Raw genomic sequence first — 20,427 nt, 5'->3', positions numbered from 1 at the left:
AAGACACTGGACAATAAATAGCTTTTAATTAAAACAAAAGAGAACAATCCCAGCTTGTCACCAAGAAAAATTCACTGCAAAGTATTACAAACAATTTATTAAAAAAAGTAATATAATTTACAAGTACTTTACAATATTAATGGAATCAGAACAGGTCTTTTCACATATGTACAACTTTCTTTGCTTTACAGTAACTCGATAAACCAGACAGCTCGAACTTCTGAAATTGACTTTGCTTTAAAAATTCAATTTATTTTTTAAATTACTCAAATTCAGAATTTTTTACTATGCAAATCAAGAGAATAATCGTACTGTTTCACGGTATATTTTCTTTTAAATAAAGTTGCAAACCAAGCAAATTGTTATTAGGGAAGGAACTGTATTCATGTGGTGGGAGCCATGTTAAGGTACAAAGCCAAAGTTTTGTCCTAAGCAACTTAATCTTTCACGAAAAGTGGCTGATATGTTTGAATACTTTGGTTCCTGAGAATTCTCCAACCCTTTAGGCTGAGAAAAACCAGCAGGTAGACCTGACAGCAGAGAGCATTTCCTCTGAGGCTGTTTTCATCTTGTCCATCACGCAGGACTACCAAACATCACCTCACTTCTTTTCTTTTCTTCTCTTACTGAGTTTGCGTCTGGAGTGTGAATCGGATCTACGCGAAACAAGTCCAACTGGGCTGTTGTCATCTTCCTCCAAGCCGTAGTCAGAGCAGAGTGATCCCTGTTCCTCCCTCAGTCTCTCACACACCTCTTGATAAAAGCTGTTCAGATGTTGCTTCATTTCTTTGACCGAGCGACAGACCTCAGCATTTTCTCGGAGAAGCCTGGCGCGATGACGTCGTAGGCCGTCCACGCTTCGCTCCAATCCCACCAAAACATCCAGCTTCCTTCGTCTGCAGTTCTGAGCGGCCATTTTGTTTTTACCCCTGCGGCGTATCTCCCTGATGAGCGTGAGCTGGGCGTCGGTAAGATGATTTTTCGATAGTAGCTGATTGAACTCGTCAACAGGTAGGTTTATGATAAACTCGTTGGGGAAAGGGATGTTCAGCGCACGTGCGCGTTTCTCGTCCCGATTGGAGAGCTGTTCAAGCTGCATTAGGGAGTCATCAAAACAGTGCTCTGGAGATTTCTTCTGGACCGAGGTGCGAGGCTGGTTGTAGGTGTGATCGTGTCCGACGTGCTCAAGCCAGGGGAGATTATGGAACTGCTTGGCTTCCAAAAAACTTGTATGAGACATTTTGGTTTCTTCTGGCATGAAGCCACCAATCGCCCCTTCCTCCTCTTCTTCCTTGATGTGAGTGAACCCCACGGCCCCTTCTTCAGGTATCAAATTGGGAAGTGGGCTGGAGGGTGACGAAGGGCACGACGATGATGATGATGAAGATGAGGAGCTAGAAGATTCAGACCCACTGGGAGAACTGGGACTTGGGCTGTAGTCCAGAGATAAACCAGAATCTGAATCGGCTTGCTTGTGCTCTTCAAATTCGGGGATTTGAGCTTGGTTAAATTCACCAGGAGCCAAATCCATTAGGCTGGTTTCATCAAGCATGGCTTCTTCCAGCAGAGGCTCTAAATGACTAAGTGACAGGTTTTGTTGGTCAAACATTGAACATGGTAGGTAGTTACTGCTTCTGAACTATTAATCCCAGGGGTTAGGAGGAGATCTACAATATCAGAGTCTTCAAAAAGGGAATTTTCATTAGAAGACATTTCAAAGCTGGTGTTTTCCACGGAGGGATTGTTAATACAGCGGGTTTCTTCCGTGGTGATGCTGTTTGTGTTAAGACCTTCACTGGATCTTGGTAGAGTTGCTTGGTGAAGGCTGACATCCTGATGTACTAAGTTTTCCACGGATCCAATATTCTGGTTTGAGTCACTGATATTGTGGTGAGAATTGTCTATTGTTTCAGTTGTATCCATATCCTGTGAAGAAAAAAATTGGTTAAAACCTACTGACTACCAGAACGATGAAACGTGGCATGAAAGCAACTTGGGGCCTAAAAGGAAGACGGTTGCCATTGGTTACCTGTGACTCCACAATGGCCAAAACATCTTGCCATTGTTGCTCTAAGCTGAATGTGGAATTCTGTTCGGGCAACAAAGGAGAGATAAGGGGCCTCTGAAACTGAAGTGCATGTTCTTCTACATTCTGTGCATCAGGTCTTGGCAACTGAAATAAGAAAAATGTTGGACGACTTTTAAAAGTATTTGGAAAAACTAACGTCCTTTTGGGTATCAACAGAGTATTACAGTAGTGGTTCAGAAAACATATGCACATTTTTGATGTTTTAAAACTTACAAATAAGGATATATTTGTTAACATTGCAGCATTTATAACTCTGCATCAGACGCGAGCGGCACGACACAACAAACTTTCTAAAAACAAGGCATTGGTCATCCATTATGGAAAAATTAATAAAGGAATCCAATGGGTTCTATTGTCTTTTGTCGTGCCGCTTCGGATCCGGTGTAGATAGGGTGTATATTCCTGTAAATTTCAGCATTTATTAATACATTTTTAAAATCAAAAGTTGCATCTTTTAACATTACAATGTGCAATAAACTCACAACAATTGTACTGGTATTAAAGGGATAGTTCACTCAAAAATGAAAGAATGAAGAAAGATATTTGTAGGAATGTTAGCAATTTTCAGTTATGTGACATCATCCATAGTAGGAAAATAATCTTGTTTTGTTCTGTTGAACAGAGTTTGTTAGTTTTAAGAATTTAGAAACACAAACAGTTCTGGGGCACCTTTTCCTTCCTATGCTAACAGAACAAAGTAACTTAATGTTGACAGAATTCATTTTTGGGTGAACTTTCACTTTAACTGACATGAATAAATATTATTAAATGCTGAAAATCTTCATTGCTTATTGTTAGTTTGTGTTACCTAATGCATTTACTAATATTAACAAATGCAACCTTACTGTACATTGACATGGGTGGAGAGTTTCCTGACAAATTGCGCTTTAAAGACATTTCTGGCTTTTTTCAATTTCTATTATGTCCATACCTCTGAATCCTCTCCCGAAAGCAAGTTGGCATCAATGAGGCGCAAGCACTCTTCAATGGAAAGAGAAGTGTCCTCTCTTACACCTGACAACTGAAAAACAACCAAGAGGGAGCTTAAGGAAATGCTTTAATAAATCTCTTATTAGTCTGTTATCTATCAAGGTCACATTGTGTTGCACTGTTTTGTAATATGGAAAGTGTTCTTCGATGTTAATAGCACAAAACTTTTGTATTAAGGACAATAAGCTACCTTTTATAGTCTACCCTCGATTAGAGTTTGGGTGTATTTGGAGATCAAATTCAGTCCTCAATGTGCATATTTCTCTGCAAACGGAATCTCCAATACACTGTTGTTCTATACAAATATGAGTACTTTCACATTAAGTTTAAACTAATATTAAAACTACCACCCTTTGTATATTTAAGCTGAGTGCTTCTTTTAAATTATTTAAGAAGTCTAAATGTTCATTTCACATCTGATTTATAAACATATCTGTTGTCTCATTGTGCATATAGGCCATCATACCTGTACATTCTCTTCAAACATCTGGTCATGGAACGGATTTGTATTTCTCCAGCCATCCATCATGAAATCCTCCTCGTCCTCATTAAACAGCTGGAGAGGTTGGGTTCCTGCATTTTCCAGCTGGTCCTGATGATGTTCCTGTTCCCATAGTGCAGACATACCATCTCCCTCCTGCAAATACAGAAAACACAATATGTCACTTTCCCTGTTCTAGAGTGGGATTATTGAAAGCGATTAGTCTCTTGTTCCTCTGTGTATTTGTTATTGGAAGTCCCCCTATCTTCCTGAATTCGCTGTGATTGATGTGGCAAATGAGGCTGTTGATTTGTGGGGGGTTTTTTGTATTAGGGGAATCACAAACCAAGCCAACCTGGGTAAGGGAACTTTGACTGTGAAGCAGTAAACAATGTCTACACACACTGTCTGTTGAGTCCCAGACGCTTGCCCAGTAGCCGGTAAACAGCGTTGCGAAAGCAAATGTGCTTGACTTCTCTGATTACAAAACAAGCCGGTGATGTGGACGCCAAGCGAGCACATGCTCGGGCATATCTGCATCAAACCTCTGGCCTGCACGGTCAGGTACAGGTGACCTTGGTAGAATTACAGAGGTGATATGAGGAGGGGTTTATTAATATCTGTGGTTCACAACTTTTCTTATAGTCACGTGCCGAGGTAAAATCGTACACCAAAATATATAAATCATCTCATAATCATGTAAATAGAATTCAACCTTCAGTGTCTTCATATGTAACAATATGTCTTCATATGTTTGGATTGTCTGAGGATTGTCACATGGATTGTCTGAGGTCACCCAGAGGTCAAATGTGCCATAGGGCCACAAATGCAGCATTATGTACTACATTAAGAAACATGTCGGTCCTTGGTTCAGAAATAGCCATGTGGATCATGTGCATGGAAACCTGTCAAATCTGATCTGGTCTGTACATGCGGGAACTTGACAACACATTGCAGCTGTTTCTAAGAACAGGGTCCTAACTCAAAGGGGAAATTCGGTCAGTAGGTTCCAGACGATCTATAAGTGTTTGTGTGTGTGTATAGGTTTAGCTATATTTGTGAGGGCCAAATATCCTCAGTAACACACTGAATTATCATTACAACCGACTTGTGAGGACAATTTATTTTATAAAAACGCTTATACTTCAGTCAAATAGTGTTTTACTTTAAATCAAATGTCTTGCATAGACATATTTGTGTGAATATATCATAAACCCTATTAAAAAAAAAATCAATGGCTGTCTATGTAATGTCCCCACTAGTCCAGTAATACAAACCTGTGTGTTGAAACTTGTTAAAACATTAACAGCACCACTTCAGAAACCGAAATTATAACATACTTTATCCTTTTAAAATTCCCCTAGCTGTATCGCTCATGCATGAACACAGAAGGCGAATTGTATGTTTTATAATAATAAGTTTAATTTATAAATTCAATATAGTGTTTATTACAGTGTAAAAACTTATCTACCATGCCAGCACGCACAGATCACATATTGCCCAGAATGTTCTGGGTCTCAGGAGCCTCTTATGGTCGGTGTACGACAACAACCACTATGCAACAGTTAAATAACCAACGAAGGGGAAACCCAGTCAAGCTTTCAGTCCTAGAGACATATCAAATGTTTGAGGTTGCTTAACATTCAGCTGTACAGTTCCTCTGGGCAAAAATAGGGACACACGGCTCAATAACAAACCTGCCAGTATATCCAGACAAGATTATAACTGATTACATGCCAGTGTTGTTTGGGTGTGTGTTTATAGAACTGGAATTAGCATGGACAATTTGTTTATGGTTTAGCTACCCAAAGGAAATTTGTATTGCTCAGAGTTAGCTTTTTCATAGCTCGGGAGATTTCATTGAGCTCTCAGTTATATAAACTCGGATGTTTCTCCAAAAAATGGTAATAAAAGTAGAAACAAAAATGGAAACAAATTAGACCATTTTGTAAAAAGCATTTGGAGTTTTTAAAATAGTTAGATTACATAACATAAATGTACAAAACCTAGTTAAAAAACTAACTTTAATTGCAGACCAGGCAAATCTGAGCTCAAGCTGAGACATTGTTGGCATCTTTGAGACATGGCAAAGGTGGCATCGGTGAGATTTCTGGGTCTTTTTGTGACGCAGAATACTTAATGAAATGTTCAATTCGACCTTGAGCTACAAAGATCTCATGAAGTATCCATTTCATTATGGATTCTTATGTTGGTTTACTGCATAAACTATCATATGCATGTTGTCATTCAAGGTGTTATTTCTTCCCTTTTGTGTTAACTTACTTCTAGGAACCTGTACTGTTACTTAAGTTTTATGAACCTAACTTCTTATCTGAAGATCCAAAGGTAAAACACTTCCTTCATTTCTAGGAGTTCAATTTAGCAGGAAATCATAAACCACGTAACAACCGTTGTCAGACTGTCAATAAAGTCATTGTTCATTTTTCTTGAGAACTGTTAGAAATGTGCTTGGTACTTATTCAAGCTTATATAAGTTAAACAAATGTCTGTGAACTATTGTGCAAGAATGTCTAATGAACTATTATGCAAGAAACCGCAATACAGGTTTGAAATTAACAGGCGAGAGCAAAACTTTTCCAGCTGTTTGTTAAATCTTGTAAAACTACAGCTTACCTCTTTAATGACTTCATCTTGGTCTGGATGAGTAAGACTTCTTGACATATGTCCCACAGCTCCAAAGCTGTCATCCTCTCCAACGTCATATTCCAATTCTCCTCCGCCCAACCTCATGCTTAGCTCTGAGGGGTCCTCCACATCTTCTAGACCACCATCCTCAAGGAAACCCATCTGAGATGGAATGGACACTCCATTATCAGGCTCTCTGTATACCAACCAGGCTTCCAACTCCGCTACCGGCACCTGCAGATGATCCAGGGAGCGTACCCAACTCAATAGCCTGCGGGCTGTGAAGAACCCATCTAGATCCACGCTTTTTGGGTGTAGATGATATTCATCCAGCACGTTCCGAAGGTTATGGAATTGAGTCTGTGTCACGGCTGAACTAGGGTCCGCTAAGGTTCTGCCAAGAGGAGGCAGGTAAGGATCCACGTCCACACGCATCCCGGCCAGACTGAGAAGAATAGCCACCTGGATCAGGCCATCTGTGAAGTACTTCTTCAGGTCCAGCATGGCCCAACTAAATTGTTCTTTCTTTAAACGCCTTTTTTTGCTATTTTTGGGGGTAAAGAAATCTGTCTTGGAAAATTCTGTGTGAAAATCCTGAAACGGACAAAAAAGATACAGCTTGAATTAAGGATGCCCCATTTACAAGACCATAACACGAATATATCCGAACAAACTTTAGTTCATTAAGGTCTGGGTAGGGAAGTCAAAATGTGAAGTCTGTGAGAACGTTATCTTGGTTTACAAACGCGTAATGATCATAAACACCGATCTTTACAGCTGACCAACTTATGTCTTAAAAACAGGGCACTGGACACTGAGTCACTTCATGACGCAATCAAAACATTTTCTATGAAATAAATAGGGTTCAGTGTCCTGCTGTCGTCAGGCATTTCGGCCACAAATCCCAAACAGACAAAAACGTACAGTGGAGCTGTACGTACATTAAGATCAAGATAACATTCACGAGGATGAATGATACAAACTTGCCAAAGTAAATCACAGTCAGCAGCACAATTTTATTTTTACACCTTTATTAGCCTTCCTTAGGCTGTATTCTTTAAGGTGGTAAAATATTAATTATTTAAGCATACGTGATTGCTGTTCCCCTAGAAACGGTGATAAATAGTGTATAATAGACTCAACAGAATAGAAAACAGTTCGCATTATATAAGAACTCAAATTATCTTAGTGTTATTTTTAATAATAAATGTGGTAATAACCGGCTTGTTTACCTTGTCTATGACAGAAAGTTCTAGTAGTCACTAGAAACTGGCGAGACCAGGTTAGCTTGTGGATGATATGAATCACACTCATGCACTGTATTAGAGCGCGTGTGTATTTATAGGGCACAAGTGAGTGGTCCGCCCTAAATGACGTGGTTGACTTTCGGTTTTCTTTCGACAAGACAGCTCATGCTCGCCCCATGTGTCAGTGTTTGGGACACCGTCCATTTCCCAACACTTCAAATATGTATTGTATCAATATGTTGATTTTGTGGGGAAAGCCCTAGCTGTTTCGTGCTTCAGTTTAAATAGAGTGTATACTATTGTGTTTATGATGTGATTTTAACTGTACTGTTAAACTAAACTAAAAGTGTATTTACGGTCAGCTGTGAGTTTAGGACGTAAGGTTTTCCAACGTCCCACCCCCCTCGCGCAGGGAAGTGGTTGCATCCTGTCAATCAAAACAAGAGGCCAGCCTATCGCAAGTGACGATTCTTAACGGGTCGCTCCTCCGCTCTATAACTATTCGGACTTACCTCATGCAGGCACGCAAACTTGTGACATTTATTTGCATACTGCAGCCTTATCAGAAAGAAAATACAGCAGCTTTATCTAAGTTACTCCATTATTACATTTCCTGTTGGTACATACATGGCAGTAACGAGCATTTCTCTCAAAAACGGATTACAACAAAATACACCAGAAAGTGAACACCCAAAACATCCAAGAATTTCCAACAAAATATTTTTTATATAAAACAATGCTATTAATACCTCCGTACATCTGTGTTTATTATACTTTTATATTATGATATCACATCTCTGTGTTTCTCTCCATTAAAAAGATTATCCCAACTGGTACGCTTGCACAGCCGCCATTTTGGCTCCCGTCATTGGGCCATAATGGCGGCTGTGTGGCTGCAGTTGCAGATCCGCCCCCTGTGAGTCAGAGGCTTTCAGGAGCGCTACTGTAATGACAGCTCAAAGCTGTCCACGTCAACACTGAGCTACCACCATGGACTGCGCGGCACTGGTAGGATATATGTAGTTTGCAATCTCTGTTTTTATTGTATTTTACTCACTGTCACTTTGAAAGACTAGGTCGTGTCGCTTTGCTAGCAGTTTCCGTCTTTAAATCTCCGTTAAAATGCGTTTATAACATCAAATATTTGCGCTTTATAGTAATGTACGCATTAGCGTGCTAACTTGGAACAATATTATAGGACGTACTGCAATTTTAAACTTCGGTAAATGTGCTGAATTGTCTCGTATCATGCATAGCTCATGCATGCATTGCGTCTCGCAAAAGCTAAATCGTTGTTGCCAGAAATCGATCGGATTTCTTCGCTCAACAAACACACATTTATGGAAACCAACACTAACATTTATGAATATGTCACGCGGATTACCGATGATTCGTTGACGCGAACAGATGAGAATTTAGTAAATTTCACTTGTTGCTCTGAACGGCTCATATCTATTCTCCACTCGCAGTTTGCTCTGAAAGTTTTTTCCGTCTACTAGTGGAAGATGTGGCTTTTCAGAGTGGGACGTGGATGCCACGTCCGCGGTGCGCGTCTCGAGTGGAGCGCGCGCCGTCTGGATGGTGCGCGTGATTGATTCCACAGGTGGACGCTTGGATCAGGGCTAGATAGATCAGACCGTTTTAATTGTCTTATACCTTGACCTATATAGACAAAATCTACTCCAACTACAAATGTTTAATTCGGTAGCAGTTGCAAAGGTATTGCAGCACTGCTTTTTATGCAGACAAATGAACACGAATTTTACTGCAGTTTGTAAAATACAGCCATCTTGCTTTATTGTCTTAAAAGAAGGATGAGTTAATTACACTATTTGACACATTACATTGTAGTTAACTGGATAACAAGCAACATTTTTTAAACTTTAACTTTGTGGAATGTTAGTGCATTATGTACTGTAAACAGAAGTTCACACAGATATCACAGTTTATCTAGGGTGGAGTTACCTTATCCCGAAGGTGTGTGTCGAGACAGACAAACCATTTTACAAAACATACAATGACAGGCAGGATCCTTTTCCATCATTTTTAACCGGATGATCGAAAGAGACACCCTGTTCACCTGGCCCAAGTTCTGTGATACACTCAGGCTCTAGATCAGTGGTAGTCAGTGCATGACAGAACTTTGGCCCGGAAGGACCCAGACGGTGGAGTGGAGCCAGAAAGCCAACAAGCAGCACTGTTTGTCTGGATCTTCTCTTTTCATTGCCTTGGTCTACATTGTCTAAATCGTGATGTTAGTTTAATGGCCTCTAAATGCTCACAACAGATCCATTGTTGAGATTGCCCTGTATTTTTTTTAATGTGCAAAGAAAAACTAATTAAGATGAATGAATACTCACTTTAGTATGAATGTGTTTTTAATCAGGAACCATCACTATACACAGTAAAGGCCATCTTCATCTTAGACAACGATGGAAACAGACTGCTTTCAAAGGTGCAGAAAGCAAGAAGTGTATCCTCCTTTATTCTTTCTTTTCTTTGGTGAAAAAGAGAAAATTCCTTTAGTTTAGACATTTGGGTTGCACAGCCCTGTACAATTGTCGAAGTATTGGATGTAACATATTTTCTATTTGTTAATAAAGGATATAAAATGTATTAAAACAGATGGCAGAAACGATCTTTAAATGATCTAAAGAAATCATAATACTTAATTCTTTAGACATTTTACTGTAAATCCACATTCTTATCACATGAGTTTAATTTGAGATTTAATTTATCACACTTTAAGGCTAAAATACACTAAAAGACTTCTGCTCAGATTTTGCCCAGAATTTCAGTCTGTACTTGTTGCAGATAGTCTGCCAGTCCGGAGATTTGATCAGTTAGTGTGTTTCTATCTGAATATTTCAAAAAGTCTGCAAGTGTATGATGTCTAGTCTAAAAAAAAATCTGTTCAGATTTAAAAAATCTTGTAGTGTGTTTCAACCATAAACCGGATAATCCAGGTATTTATGTTCATATGACAATTTTAGGAAGGTGTGTTAGAACTGTATGTACAGTTGAACTCTTGAAACCACAACAATTGTTTTTAAAGCTTATTCTTCGTCTGAAAAAAACTGGTTAAATAAAACTACGCAAGAATGTGGATCTGTGCCACGGAGTCGATCTAAAACATGAAAATAGGCATGAAAATATGGAAAATGGGTAATGCATTTTGAATCTCCAAGTGCTATAAAATGTGATACCTTTGCAATTTCAGTACTATGATCTTGAACTCTACCCCTCCATAAAAGAGCAGAAGAATTTTGAAAAGAACGTCTTCAACAAAACCCATAAGGCTGACAGTAAGTTTTACATTATTAAGATGAACCCACTTTACTTACCAATACTCATACTTTTTCTTACTGATTTAGTTGAGGATACAAAGATTTAATTGTGCTGATTCGGGTCAGGTTCCAAATATCTCACGCAGCATCCTAAAATAAAACAGACTTCAAATCTACGTTACAGAGGGTCTTGGTTACATTTGCAAGGTTCCTTCGGGTCCTATAGGTCAGATTACTGAGAAACAGGGTGGGGAAGCTATACAGAAAGACAAATGTTTATGTAACTTGCCCTGTGGAGTGAAGGTGTATGACACCAGGCCGACAAAGCCACCCTGATCAGTTCACCTGTTCAAGTGTTTGATATGTTAAGATGGACATAATACATACCTCTATTTGTCTCTAAAAGTTGAAACCGGTGAAATGAGAAACTGTCTGGCCTGTTCAAATTTCTTCTGTTTTTGACCCTATTTTTCATTTCTCTGTTAAGAATGAATCTATTGTTGTTTGTTTGAGTTAAAGAGATAAAGATAGAGTCTGGCCTGATGTAGAGACATGCTCAATTTGAAAAGTTCAGAAATCAGACACCTGGGCCTTTTGAGAAGAAAAATCACTGATCTGTTACAAGATTGAACTGATACAAATCCTGCAACTGATCCTATATGGGCTGTAGTCATTGGCCCATTGTACTGTACTGACTGTCATATAGTGCAGTATACATTAAAGTCCCAGTGGAATTTAAAATATGCATGCTTATGCATGGGTCATTTCTTTTTTTTTATTCATGTACCCTCGTAATCTTCAGTTAAAATCTAAAAATACACGTTCACCCTGAAATGACTATCCATCTCAAGTGAAGCAAATTAGACTACTTGGCCCGAGGCATCCGTTAACTCCTCCCCTTCAACTGTCAGTCTGCTGCTAGTTTAATTTCAAAATCAATTCAACAGTATGTACACATCCAATCAATTAGCAGTGAAAATGCAAGCCACGCCCACTCATTTTCTCCTTTGAAATTCCTTTTCACACTGCTAAATAAATAGCAGCCACACTCTTTTTTCTTATAACAAAACATCATTTAATATGCTCTCATCAATGTCTTTAAATGATCTTCATTTGGGTGTTTTTAAAGGTCTAAATGAAATTTAGGGGCATCTAGGGGTGAGGTTGAGAATTGCAACCAATGGTTCACTCCTTCCCTCTCTTTCTAAGCACTACGATGGCTCTCACAGAACAAAAATGTTGTCACGTTTGCTTTTTTGCCGAAGGAGATAACATCTTCACTAAACATGCTCTGTTGAAGAAATTGTCCGTTTAAGGCTACTGTAGAAACAACATTGCGAATTCCATGTATGTAGATAGAAATAGTTCATCCTAAGGTATTAAAAAGATAACACTTCATTAGGTAAGATCTTTATAAACATCTGAAGACATGTAATGTCATCTAGATTATATTGCATTTCTGTCAATAGATCCTCCAAAAAATTGCCTACAGCACCTTTAAGAATGTATTGCTATTATAGATACAATTAAATGCAATTTTTAATAATTTATTCACAAATTAATCTTCTTGAATTCCTTTTTCCGTATACAGATGAGATTGCCTTCCTAGAGGGAATGACAGTAGTCTACAAGAGCAGTATAGACTTGTTCTTCTATGTGGTTGGCAGCCCCCAGGAGAATGAGGTATGTCCTCTGTATAGATGAGCTGGCCTCTGATTGGTTGATGTGTTCTCCTTACTGCAGCCATAGGTCGTGTTATTTAATTCGGATGTGACACCAACTCATATAGTTTATATGGAGAGTTGTGATTCTGGTCATCCATTACATAATTGATCTTTTAGTTTGTATACAGTGATGCAAATTAAAATCATTTTCGGTTTCTCTTTTTCTCTTATGTTTTGATTTCAGCTCATGCTGATGGCTGTGTTAAATTGCTTGTTTGACTCTCTTAGTCAGATGTTAAGGTGAGTGTATAATACGATATTCACAGAAATCTATTTCAAAGGTTGGTTTAACCAAAAATCAATTTAAATCTTTTAATGTGATGATCTTAATGACATTCCAAAACTGTAGGGATGGATCTGGGCCTATTTGTATAAACTTAGAGGTTAAGTTTAGACAGCGAGTAGTCTCACTGACTAACAATTAGTTGGGGCGAATCAGTCTTACATTTCTTGTTTCAGTCAGCCCAATCTACCCGGATATGTTACTTATTTAAAAAGGAGGTATGACCAGTCTTGAAGAAAAAAATAAGATGACTAACCTCTAAGACGCCCCCTACTGTACAGCAATAGTGTCTAAGAGAGGTTGTGAAAAACATAAACATGCAATTAAAGTCATATAAGGACTAAGGCTTTCCCATTTCTGTTTAATGAAATAAAGTTCTGAGGGTTTGGAAGTATATAAATAAATAATACTAGAGTATTACTTTGCTAACTATTACCTTAACGGGAATGACAATTCTATCATAATTTGCTCACCCTCAATTCATTTCAAACATTTATGACTTTCTTTCTTCTGCAGAACGCAAAAGGAGATATTTTGAAGAATATTGGAAACCAAATAATGGCGGTACCCATTCACTTTTATTGTGTAGACACAAAATCAATGCAAGTCAATGTAGCGCCGTTGTTCAGTTACCAACATTCTTCAAAATAGGGTGAGTGATTGATGACAGAATTTTCTTTTTTTGGGCTAACTATCATTTTAGAAGCAGTTTAATGACATTATGCCAGCTACTTCTTGACAGTTCATGTAGTTCGATGTCTTAATCATAGACAAACATAGATACCACATTGACTATAAAAATATACTAATGAACTTGGGAGCTGAATAAACAGGGTATTTCTATAACAAGCACAATAACGTTTAAGTGATTTTGATGGAGTGCAAAAGCATCTCAAGTACTTTGGATTCCGACAGTTAGTCATGGCGAATTATCATAAGTTTTGGTACTCCACAGAAACTATTATAAAAGTGATTGTGCTTTTATATACTTATATGTTCATAGGACAGTATGGGACCATTCAATATACTGACATATGCTGTGTCTATGGTCAGAGTTGCCCGAATTCTTATCATGCAAGGTTTGCTGGTAACCATAGAAACTGGTTGAGGCACAGCAGAAATGAAACATTCTTGCCATCCGGTTTGCTAAACACCACCTTGTGTATGTTTGATGGTGTTTATAAGGACCCTAACAGTGCAAGCAAGGGCAATCTACACCCATATGTTAAAACACCATTTAAATGTGAGATTTATGGTTCTCCTCTAACAGAAAGAGTGTGGAGAAAAGGACTCTGCTGGATAACATGGATGGGGTGTTCCTGGTAGTGGATGAAATCATTGATGGAGGGTAAATACCCATTCTTGAGTAATGTCCATTTATTTGGGTTGCATGCACGGATAGAAGAGGAGCATACATGTGGACATTTAATTTGTTTTATGTATTCATAGCATTGAAAACAAAATCAGATTATTAGTACTTAAAATTTATGATAAAGTGGATGTATGATGTTCTTCAATTTGTTCGCAGAGTGATTTTGGAGAGTGATCCCCAACAGGTCATTGAGAAGGTCAACTACAGGGTAAGAGACTAAGAGGAACAATATGTTTCATTAAATTATAAGATGACAGTTTTTGCATTGTATACTTTCTTTGCTTTCAAAATTTTTGCTGGCAGCATGTTTTTGAGCCTTATGATACACAAGAGACGGGTCTCGGGTACAACAGCAAGTCAGCAAAATCTTAAACTAGCTTTTATAGCCAGATCTTCTGTTTCCTGTTTGAATGTTTTCCTCAGCACATCATTGTATTGTGACAGGAAGTTGCCCATTTCTTCCAAAAGGGTAGTTTTTGATTCCTTTATTTTGGATTAAATTTGAAAAAACAAGCAGACTAGTGTAGTCCATACCATTCCATGGAATTAAATGCAATTACTTTCTTTTTTATTTATTTATTTATTCGAGTTTTGCATTCACATAGTAATTTGTTTCCAAAAGGAATTAGTAATGTAAATAGACAATATTTCACAAAATATCCCCTCTCTCGCACTGTCATTGTGTGTCAGAGCAAGCTTTTGGCTTTGTCCTTTTTCATTACATCACTGGGAACATGGAGGGCCAAGGAGAGAAACGCCGGTTCTTGTAGCCCCTCCCCCACCCATTTAGCGAGAAAGAGAAGAGGGTGAGAGAGCGGGCAGGTAACTGCATGGCGTGCATGTGTATGAGGCTCAAATAAGGAACAGCTGTAACTGAAGCAGCCAATAAATATTAAGCAAACGTCTCGTTGCGCTCCCTGACGCCCGATCGTAAACCTTTTGCTGTGGAGTGGGGAACAGTGATTCACATTGAGTTATGCTCACGGACACTCAATGGCATGATCGCAGTTTAACAGACCTCAGACTGCTGACTGATGGGTCATAAAATCGGATGCTATAGTATACACATGTTTATGTGTACGTACACTTATTTTAGATAATTGAGGCATAAGTAACTATTGCTTATGATATAAATGGTAAAAATTGGCATTGTGTTTCAACCTCGCACGAGTACACATTAACATTTAAAAGCATCTTGCAAGTCTGTATCAGTTGGTCGAAGTGTACTGTATGTTGATTTAGTTTGTCATTGTCATTTCTGCACTCTGATTGTTTTACAGACAGATGACAGCCCATTATCAGAACAGAGTGTGGCACAGGTACAGAAAACACAAATACACCTTTACACACAAAAGACACAAACGCATCCAAACACATTGATACTGTAAATGTTCTATGGTAGTCTGACTGTCGTGCATAACTTTTTAAATTTCTAAATCTAACCTTCATTAACACCTGTGCGAATTGCATGCTCATTCGTAACTTTGTCACTAACCTTTAACCCTTACAGCACATCACTGGCAAACTGGCAATCACTTCTAATGTAAGTGCATGAATGCATAAGTTTACTGTGCTGAGCTGTGCATGAGAAAGATGCTGTATTCAGTTTGGCAAATAAGTAGAAATAGTTCAATGGTTGTAAATTGTTCTAATTAGAAATAAGTCGTGCGTTAGACAATCCGGAATATAAAAACTGAATTTGAATTGAATTGAAGCGATGATTAGGTATGTGAGTCCATATTGCGGTCTTCATGCGCCACCTTGTGGCCATAATACGAAACTTATCCGAGTGTTTTGAGAATGGTTGTCATTGAGAAGTCACCTCAATAAAAATGACATTTCATTTAATTCAGCTGTTCATTGTGCAAATAATGCAAAAGCTGTAGAAAATAAAACTATTAAAATGGTGCCTTAATTCGTTGAGCAACATTTATTTTACACAAAATACACAGTACATCTGAAAATCATCTTATATAAAATAATTAAAAACACATCTAATTTCACTCTGCAGGACACCTTACATGTCATATGTAGAATCATGGTCTGTTACATTATCCATGTTTAATCTTATTTTTTTATTTTTAGGTGTTGCAGTCAGCGAAGGAGCAGATCAAATGGTCAATTCTGAAATAAGTCAACTATTTTCTGTCTTGAAGATATAATTAAATTATTAAGAGGGGATTGGGAAGCAGTTTTTTGAAGCAAGTTGTAATTTAATTCATTATAGAAGTGCGTCATGAAGTCAGTTTATGAGGACAGCCTACCAGTTAGTTTGAAAAGAATGCATATTTATATTTTTTTGTGTAAGAATTGATGTAGTAGAATGCAAATATGTTTTTGCTAATCAGGTTCTGAAAAGGACATCAGCCAATGCTATTTTTCAATACTGGTCAACCCATATGACTTGGGTTAAGACACTATGTCTTGTGTGGTATTTCTGTTTAATTATTCATAACATTTGTATGATGTTTGTCAAAAAGTTCTGTTACACTACATTTAATATTACCCTACACTATGTAAAACATTGGTCAAATTTTACAAACTTGGGTGTAACATGTCTTATTCTGGTGCATTCATCATATTAAATAATATGTGAATAAAACCAGTTAATTAAGATGTTACCACCATAAGCATATTTTTAACTTACCTGACAAAACCTTTTTACTTTGTATCTGAACAGATATGTTTTACAAGTGTGCTTTTAATTGCTTTAAATTATAAATACACACTATTATGATATTAATATGATTCTTATCACTATGTAAATTATAGTTGTCTGTCAAACCAATGACACATTATGCTATTGAAATTAGCTAAATATTCAAATATAGCAAACAATTTAAAATGTCTAATTTGATGCTGGATAACTGAGAAGCCTTTTTACAAAATATGTTTTGCGTACTAGTTGGGCCTTTTTACATAGTCCCTATAAAATCGAACCTTTTTTAAAAACGATTTTGTCATTATAATTTAATAAATATGATTTTGATAGAAGTTGTGTAGTCGTTTCTTTCTCGCTGAGTCTGCCAAGAACACATTGATGTTGTTTCGCATTGGTGAGGAGAAAATGTCATGTAGACCAATCAGATTTGGGTAATCATGAATATTCTCCATAAGCGCACATAAATATACCATTGACAAAGAGAGAAGGTGTGGCTTGGTTTGCCATTGGATGCCGTAAGCCAATGGAAATCGTAAAGCCGAGTCTCCGCCCTCGCGCTACGACCAGTAGCCTAATATGTCTGGTGTCGAATTGTCGAAACATGACTGGTCGCAGATACACTTAAATGTGGGCGTTGAGCAAGTCGGGTTAACATTCACTGGCCAATCACATTTTATTACTTCCTTTTGACTGTGCATTCATTTAAAGATGTTGAATTAAAGGTGTTAACAATAAATTAACCCTTATATTCTGATTAATTCGTTTTTTTTAGTGATGGTGTTAGTAATTTAATGTTGTCGAAAGTAGCTACGAAATTCAAGATTGCAAATCATTACAATATCGTGATATAAAGGAACACCATATTTATATTTATTGATTATTTGCAGATATTTTGAAATCGTTTAACAATAGTATTTCTTGGGATACTTGTTTTTTCATGCATGCACATTTCTATCACAAACACTTGTTATAATCTGAATAATATTCTCATTATTTTATCAATGAATTAAAGTAAACAAACATGACTGCAATTGTCTCATAACACCAATAAAACAGTTTGTCAGATAAGAAATATAGGCAGGAGTATGCGGTCTACAGTTAAAGTGATTTATTTAATACATTATTGGTACGTTCTCTAAAACCAATTTGTTGAGCTTTGCTATACTTTAACGATACAATATTTGCTATTTTTGAATAGTTTACTATTAAACCTCACATAAACACGCCCGATTGTCTTCAAAGGATGGGCAGTTTAAAAAAGTCCAAAAACTTTTCGTATACATCAACATTTTAGGTTACAATTTATATGTATTTTAAAAAGGAAAAGTAGCCTTTATTTTGTATTTTGTAATATGTCAAATCTATGCAGTTTCTCAATATAAAAACAGAATTAAGGCCCATAATAACGAAACTAGGAATCACTACGGTACTTACACTATTAAAACGTTTCTAACAGTTTTCCATTCGTTTAACATTATATTCCTTTTAGTGAACAGCTAAATAGCAGAAATTGTAGATAGTGCACAACAGAATCAGGCATATGGTTGACATTCTATTGGAACAGTCTTATAAATGTACATTATGTCGTTAATGAAACGTGTACATATGTGACACTGCCTGTGGAAACCCAGTTAAAGTTTTTTCTTGTTATTTGTGTTTTCTACATAAAATCATTATACATGATGTAAAGAACGTTGTACCTATATCCAACCTAATTTATCTTTAATATTGACTGAATAATGTGAAATCGCAGCGAAATTAATGGTTCAAATCAAACTTTGATGCTCGTTATCGAATTAAATTCTGAGATTCTAGCCTGGTTTTCAAAGTCAGTTTCACATATATTTTAGCTACTAAATAATATTCTTAATTAAGATGTAACTGTTTTTCATGGGCTTGAGCCTATTTACCTCAAGAATCGTTTTTTTTCCGGGAATGCTGTTAAGACAGGAAACAAATGCCCCCGTTGACAATAAAAACATAAGAAATGTATCACATAGAAATGATAAAACGTGCATGAAAAGCCAAATTTAATTTCAATCCTACAATGCCGTTTTATAAGAACATGTCATGAGTCATAACATAATTCATTACTTAAAACACCACTGATTGCGGTGTGTTTGTCTTTAGCGTCATCTGGTGGACAAATGTAAATATTGACACAACTATTTTTCATTATGCAAAAAACAAATACTTCACTAATGCACGAAAAGGCTGGCTCGGCATATGATTAGTGACAGATTGAAATGTTGGTCAATTTTGCAGAATTATTATATATTTGAGGAATCCATTTTGATCGGTGTACAAATCCATCATTTATGACGTCTGTTTCCTGCATATAATTAGTACAGCGGGGTCACAGAGCGAACGCGCGACACATGTGTCACTGCATTTTCACATCCCTAGGAAATGTATTTTTAATAGAGTCGCGGGTGTTAATAGATTTCAGATCGTTTGCAGCTGCTCTCACGAAAGCGCTTCAAAGTGAAGAAGCGCCGGATGAAAGAATGTCCCTTCATCATTCACACAACTTTTTATGGGAAAGACACACGCAACGCGTCCCGGAATGTGACAACCCTTGTGACGGGGTCACCACTGCGCGCTGATTCCTCAAGGACTTAAACCAAAAGATCTTTATCCACATATTTCTCGCTTTTGCCATGGGAAAAGCTGACCTTGTTTCCATTTGAGTTCTGAGTAGTTTATTGACACGATGAAAGATCATCTTTTACAAACGACATAAAGCCGTAGGCGTAAAACTAAACACTAACCTTTAATGTACACTTCCGCATATGCATCACGCGAGCAAGCCTTTTTTTACCGGTTTTACACAACCCAATCAACCATAAGCCAGAAAGGTGGATTCAGAACCATGGACAGCGACCGGTGTTAAGTGACAGCTGTCGGTCAAGTGAAATTGTTTCAGCACCATAGACAGCAGCTCCGAAAAAATAGGTTTATAAGTCTTTAGAGCAAACACTGTTCTTAAAACACACATTTTTGATACAAATATTTGCTACTGATCGATATGAATCTTGCATGCTGACAGCGGTGCTTCCCTTGTGAGTGCCAATAGTGATAATATACATACATGAACTTGGTAGACACTGCAAAGGCAGTTTACAACACATTCAAGGTTTTCCTTACCGTGCGTCTCCCATCCAATCCATGATCTTGCAAGTGTAATGTTGAGTTGAGAAGCTATTCTGACTCCCCCCCCCACACACACAGTATTATGTGATACTGTTATTGATTACTCATCTTTTGTAGAATTGTTTACAACATTGTCTGTACTGTAGGTAAACAAAAGGTTGTGGGTTTTATTCCCTGGGAAAATACAAAATACCTTGAGTGCAATGTACCTCACTTTGGCTAAAAGGATGTGCCAAATGTGTAATTGTTGCAAGAATCCCCTTTTACTAGAATGATGCTACAATAAGTTTGAACTTCAAAAAATAGATTAGGGCATACATGAAGACGTTATATAGGCGTGTCTTTCATCGGATATTAAAGTTAAATGGAGCTATTGAGTTAAAACAAACAATTACAGTAGCAAAGATATAAGTAAAAAGAAACAATGATCTTAAAAAGGTACACATTTTATTTTTAATTCGAAGACAGATCATAGCATTTTATGGTAGTCAAA

At 37.3% G+C, this 20,427-nt stretch overlaps 2 protein-coding genes across 3 annotated transcripts; one reads left to right on the top strand and one right to left on the bottom strand.

The window, feature by feature from the left end:
- Positions 1-4: 4 nt before the first annotated feature.
- nfe2l1a (nfe2 like bZIP transcription factor 1a) lies at positions 5-7,895 on the bottom strand. The gene is made up of 7 exons (XM_056753870.1): positions 7,439-7,895; positions 6,195-6,800; positions 3,546-3,716; positions 3,021-3,110; positions 2,030-2,173; positions 1,648-1,926; positions 5-1,591 (listed from the first exon to the last, which is right to left on the bottom strand). Exons 2-7 carry the CDS (start codon positions 6,708-6,710, stop codon positions 602-604), a joined length of 2,190 nt encoding a protein of 729 aa, XP_056609848.1. The 5' UTR covers positions 6,711-6,800; positions 7,439-7,895; the 3' UTR covers positions 5-601.
- A 456-nt stretch (positions 7,896-8,351) lies between these two features.
- On the top strand, positions 8,352-17,113 carry copz2 (COPI coat complex subunit zeta 2). Of its 2 annotated transcripts, XM_056753692.1 has the most exons (10): positions 8,352-8,461; positions 9,840-9,908; positions 10,674-10,758; positions 12,332-12,423; positions 12,649-12,704; positions 14,018-14,095; positions 14,276-14,327; positions 15,400-15,438; positions 15,630-15,662; positions 16,205-17,113. In XM_056753692.1, exons 1-10 carry the CDS (start codon positions 8,444-8,446, stop codon positions 16,250-16,252), a joined length of 570 nt encoding a protein of 189 aa, XP_056609670.1. In that variant the 5' UTR covers positions 8,352-8,443; the 3' UTR covers positions 16,253-17,113. The 2 variants fall into 2 exon arrangements, with proteins under 2 accessions (XP_056609670.1, XP_056609671.1); XM_056753693.1 differs by lacking the exon at positions 15,630-15,662.
- Positions 17,114-20,427: the final 3,314 nt, after the last annotated feature.

Source organism: Triplophysa dalaica, chromosome 7, assembly GCF_015846415.1.
Source record: "Triplophysa dalaica isolate WHDGS20190420 chromosome 7, ASM1584641v1, whole genome shotgun sequence".
Classification (NCBI taxonomy): domain Eukaryota; kingdom Metazoa; phylum Chordata; class Actinopteri; order Cypriniformes; family Nemacheilidae; genus Triplophysa; species Triplophysa dalaica.
Note: the sequence above shows the minus strand (reverse complement) of the source record. Positions and strands in the feature narration are given on the sequence as shown.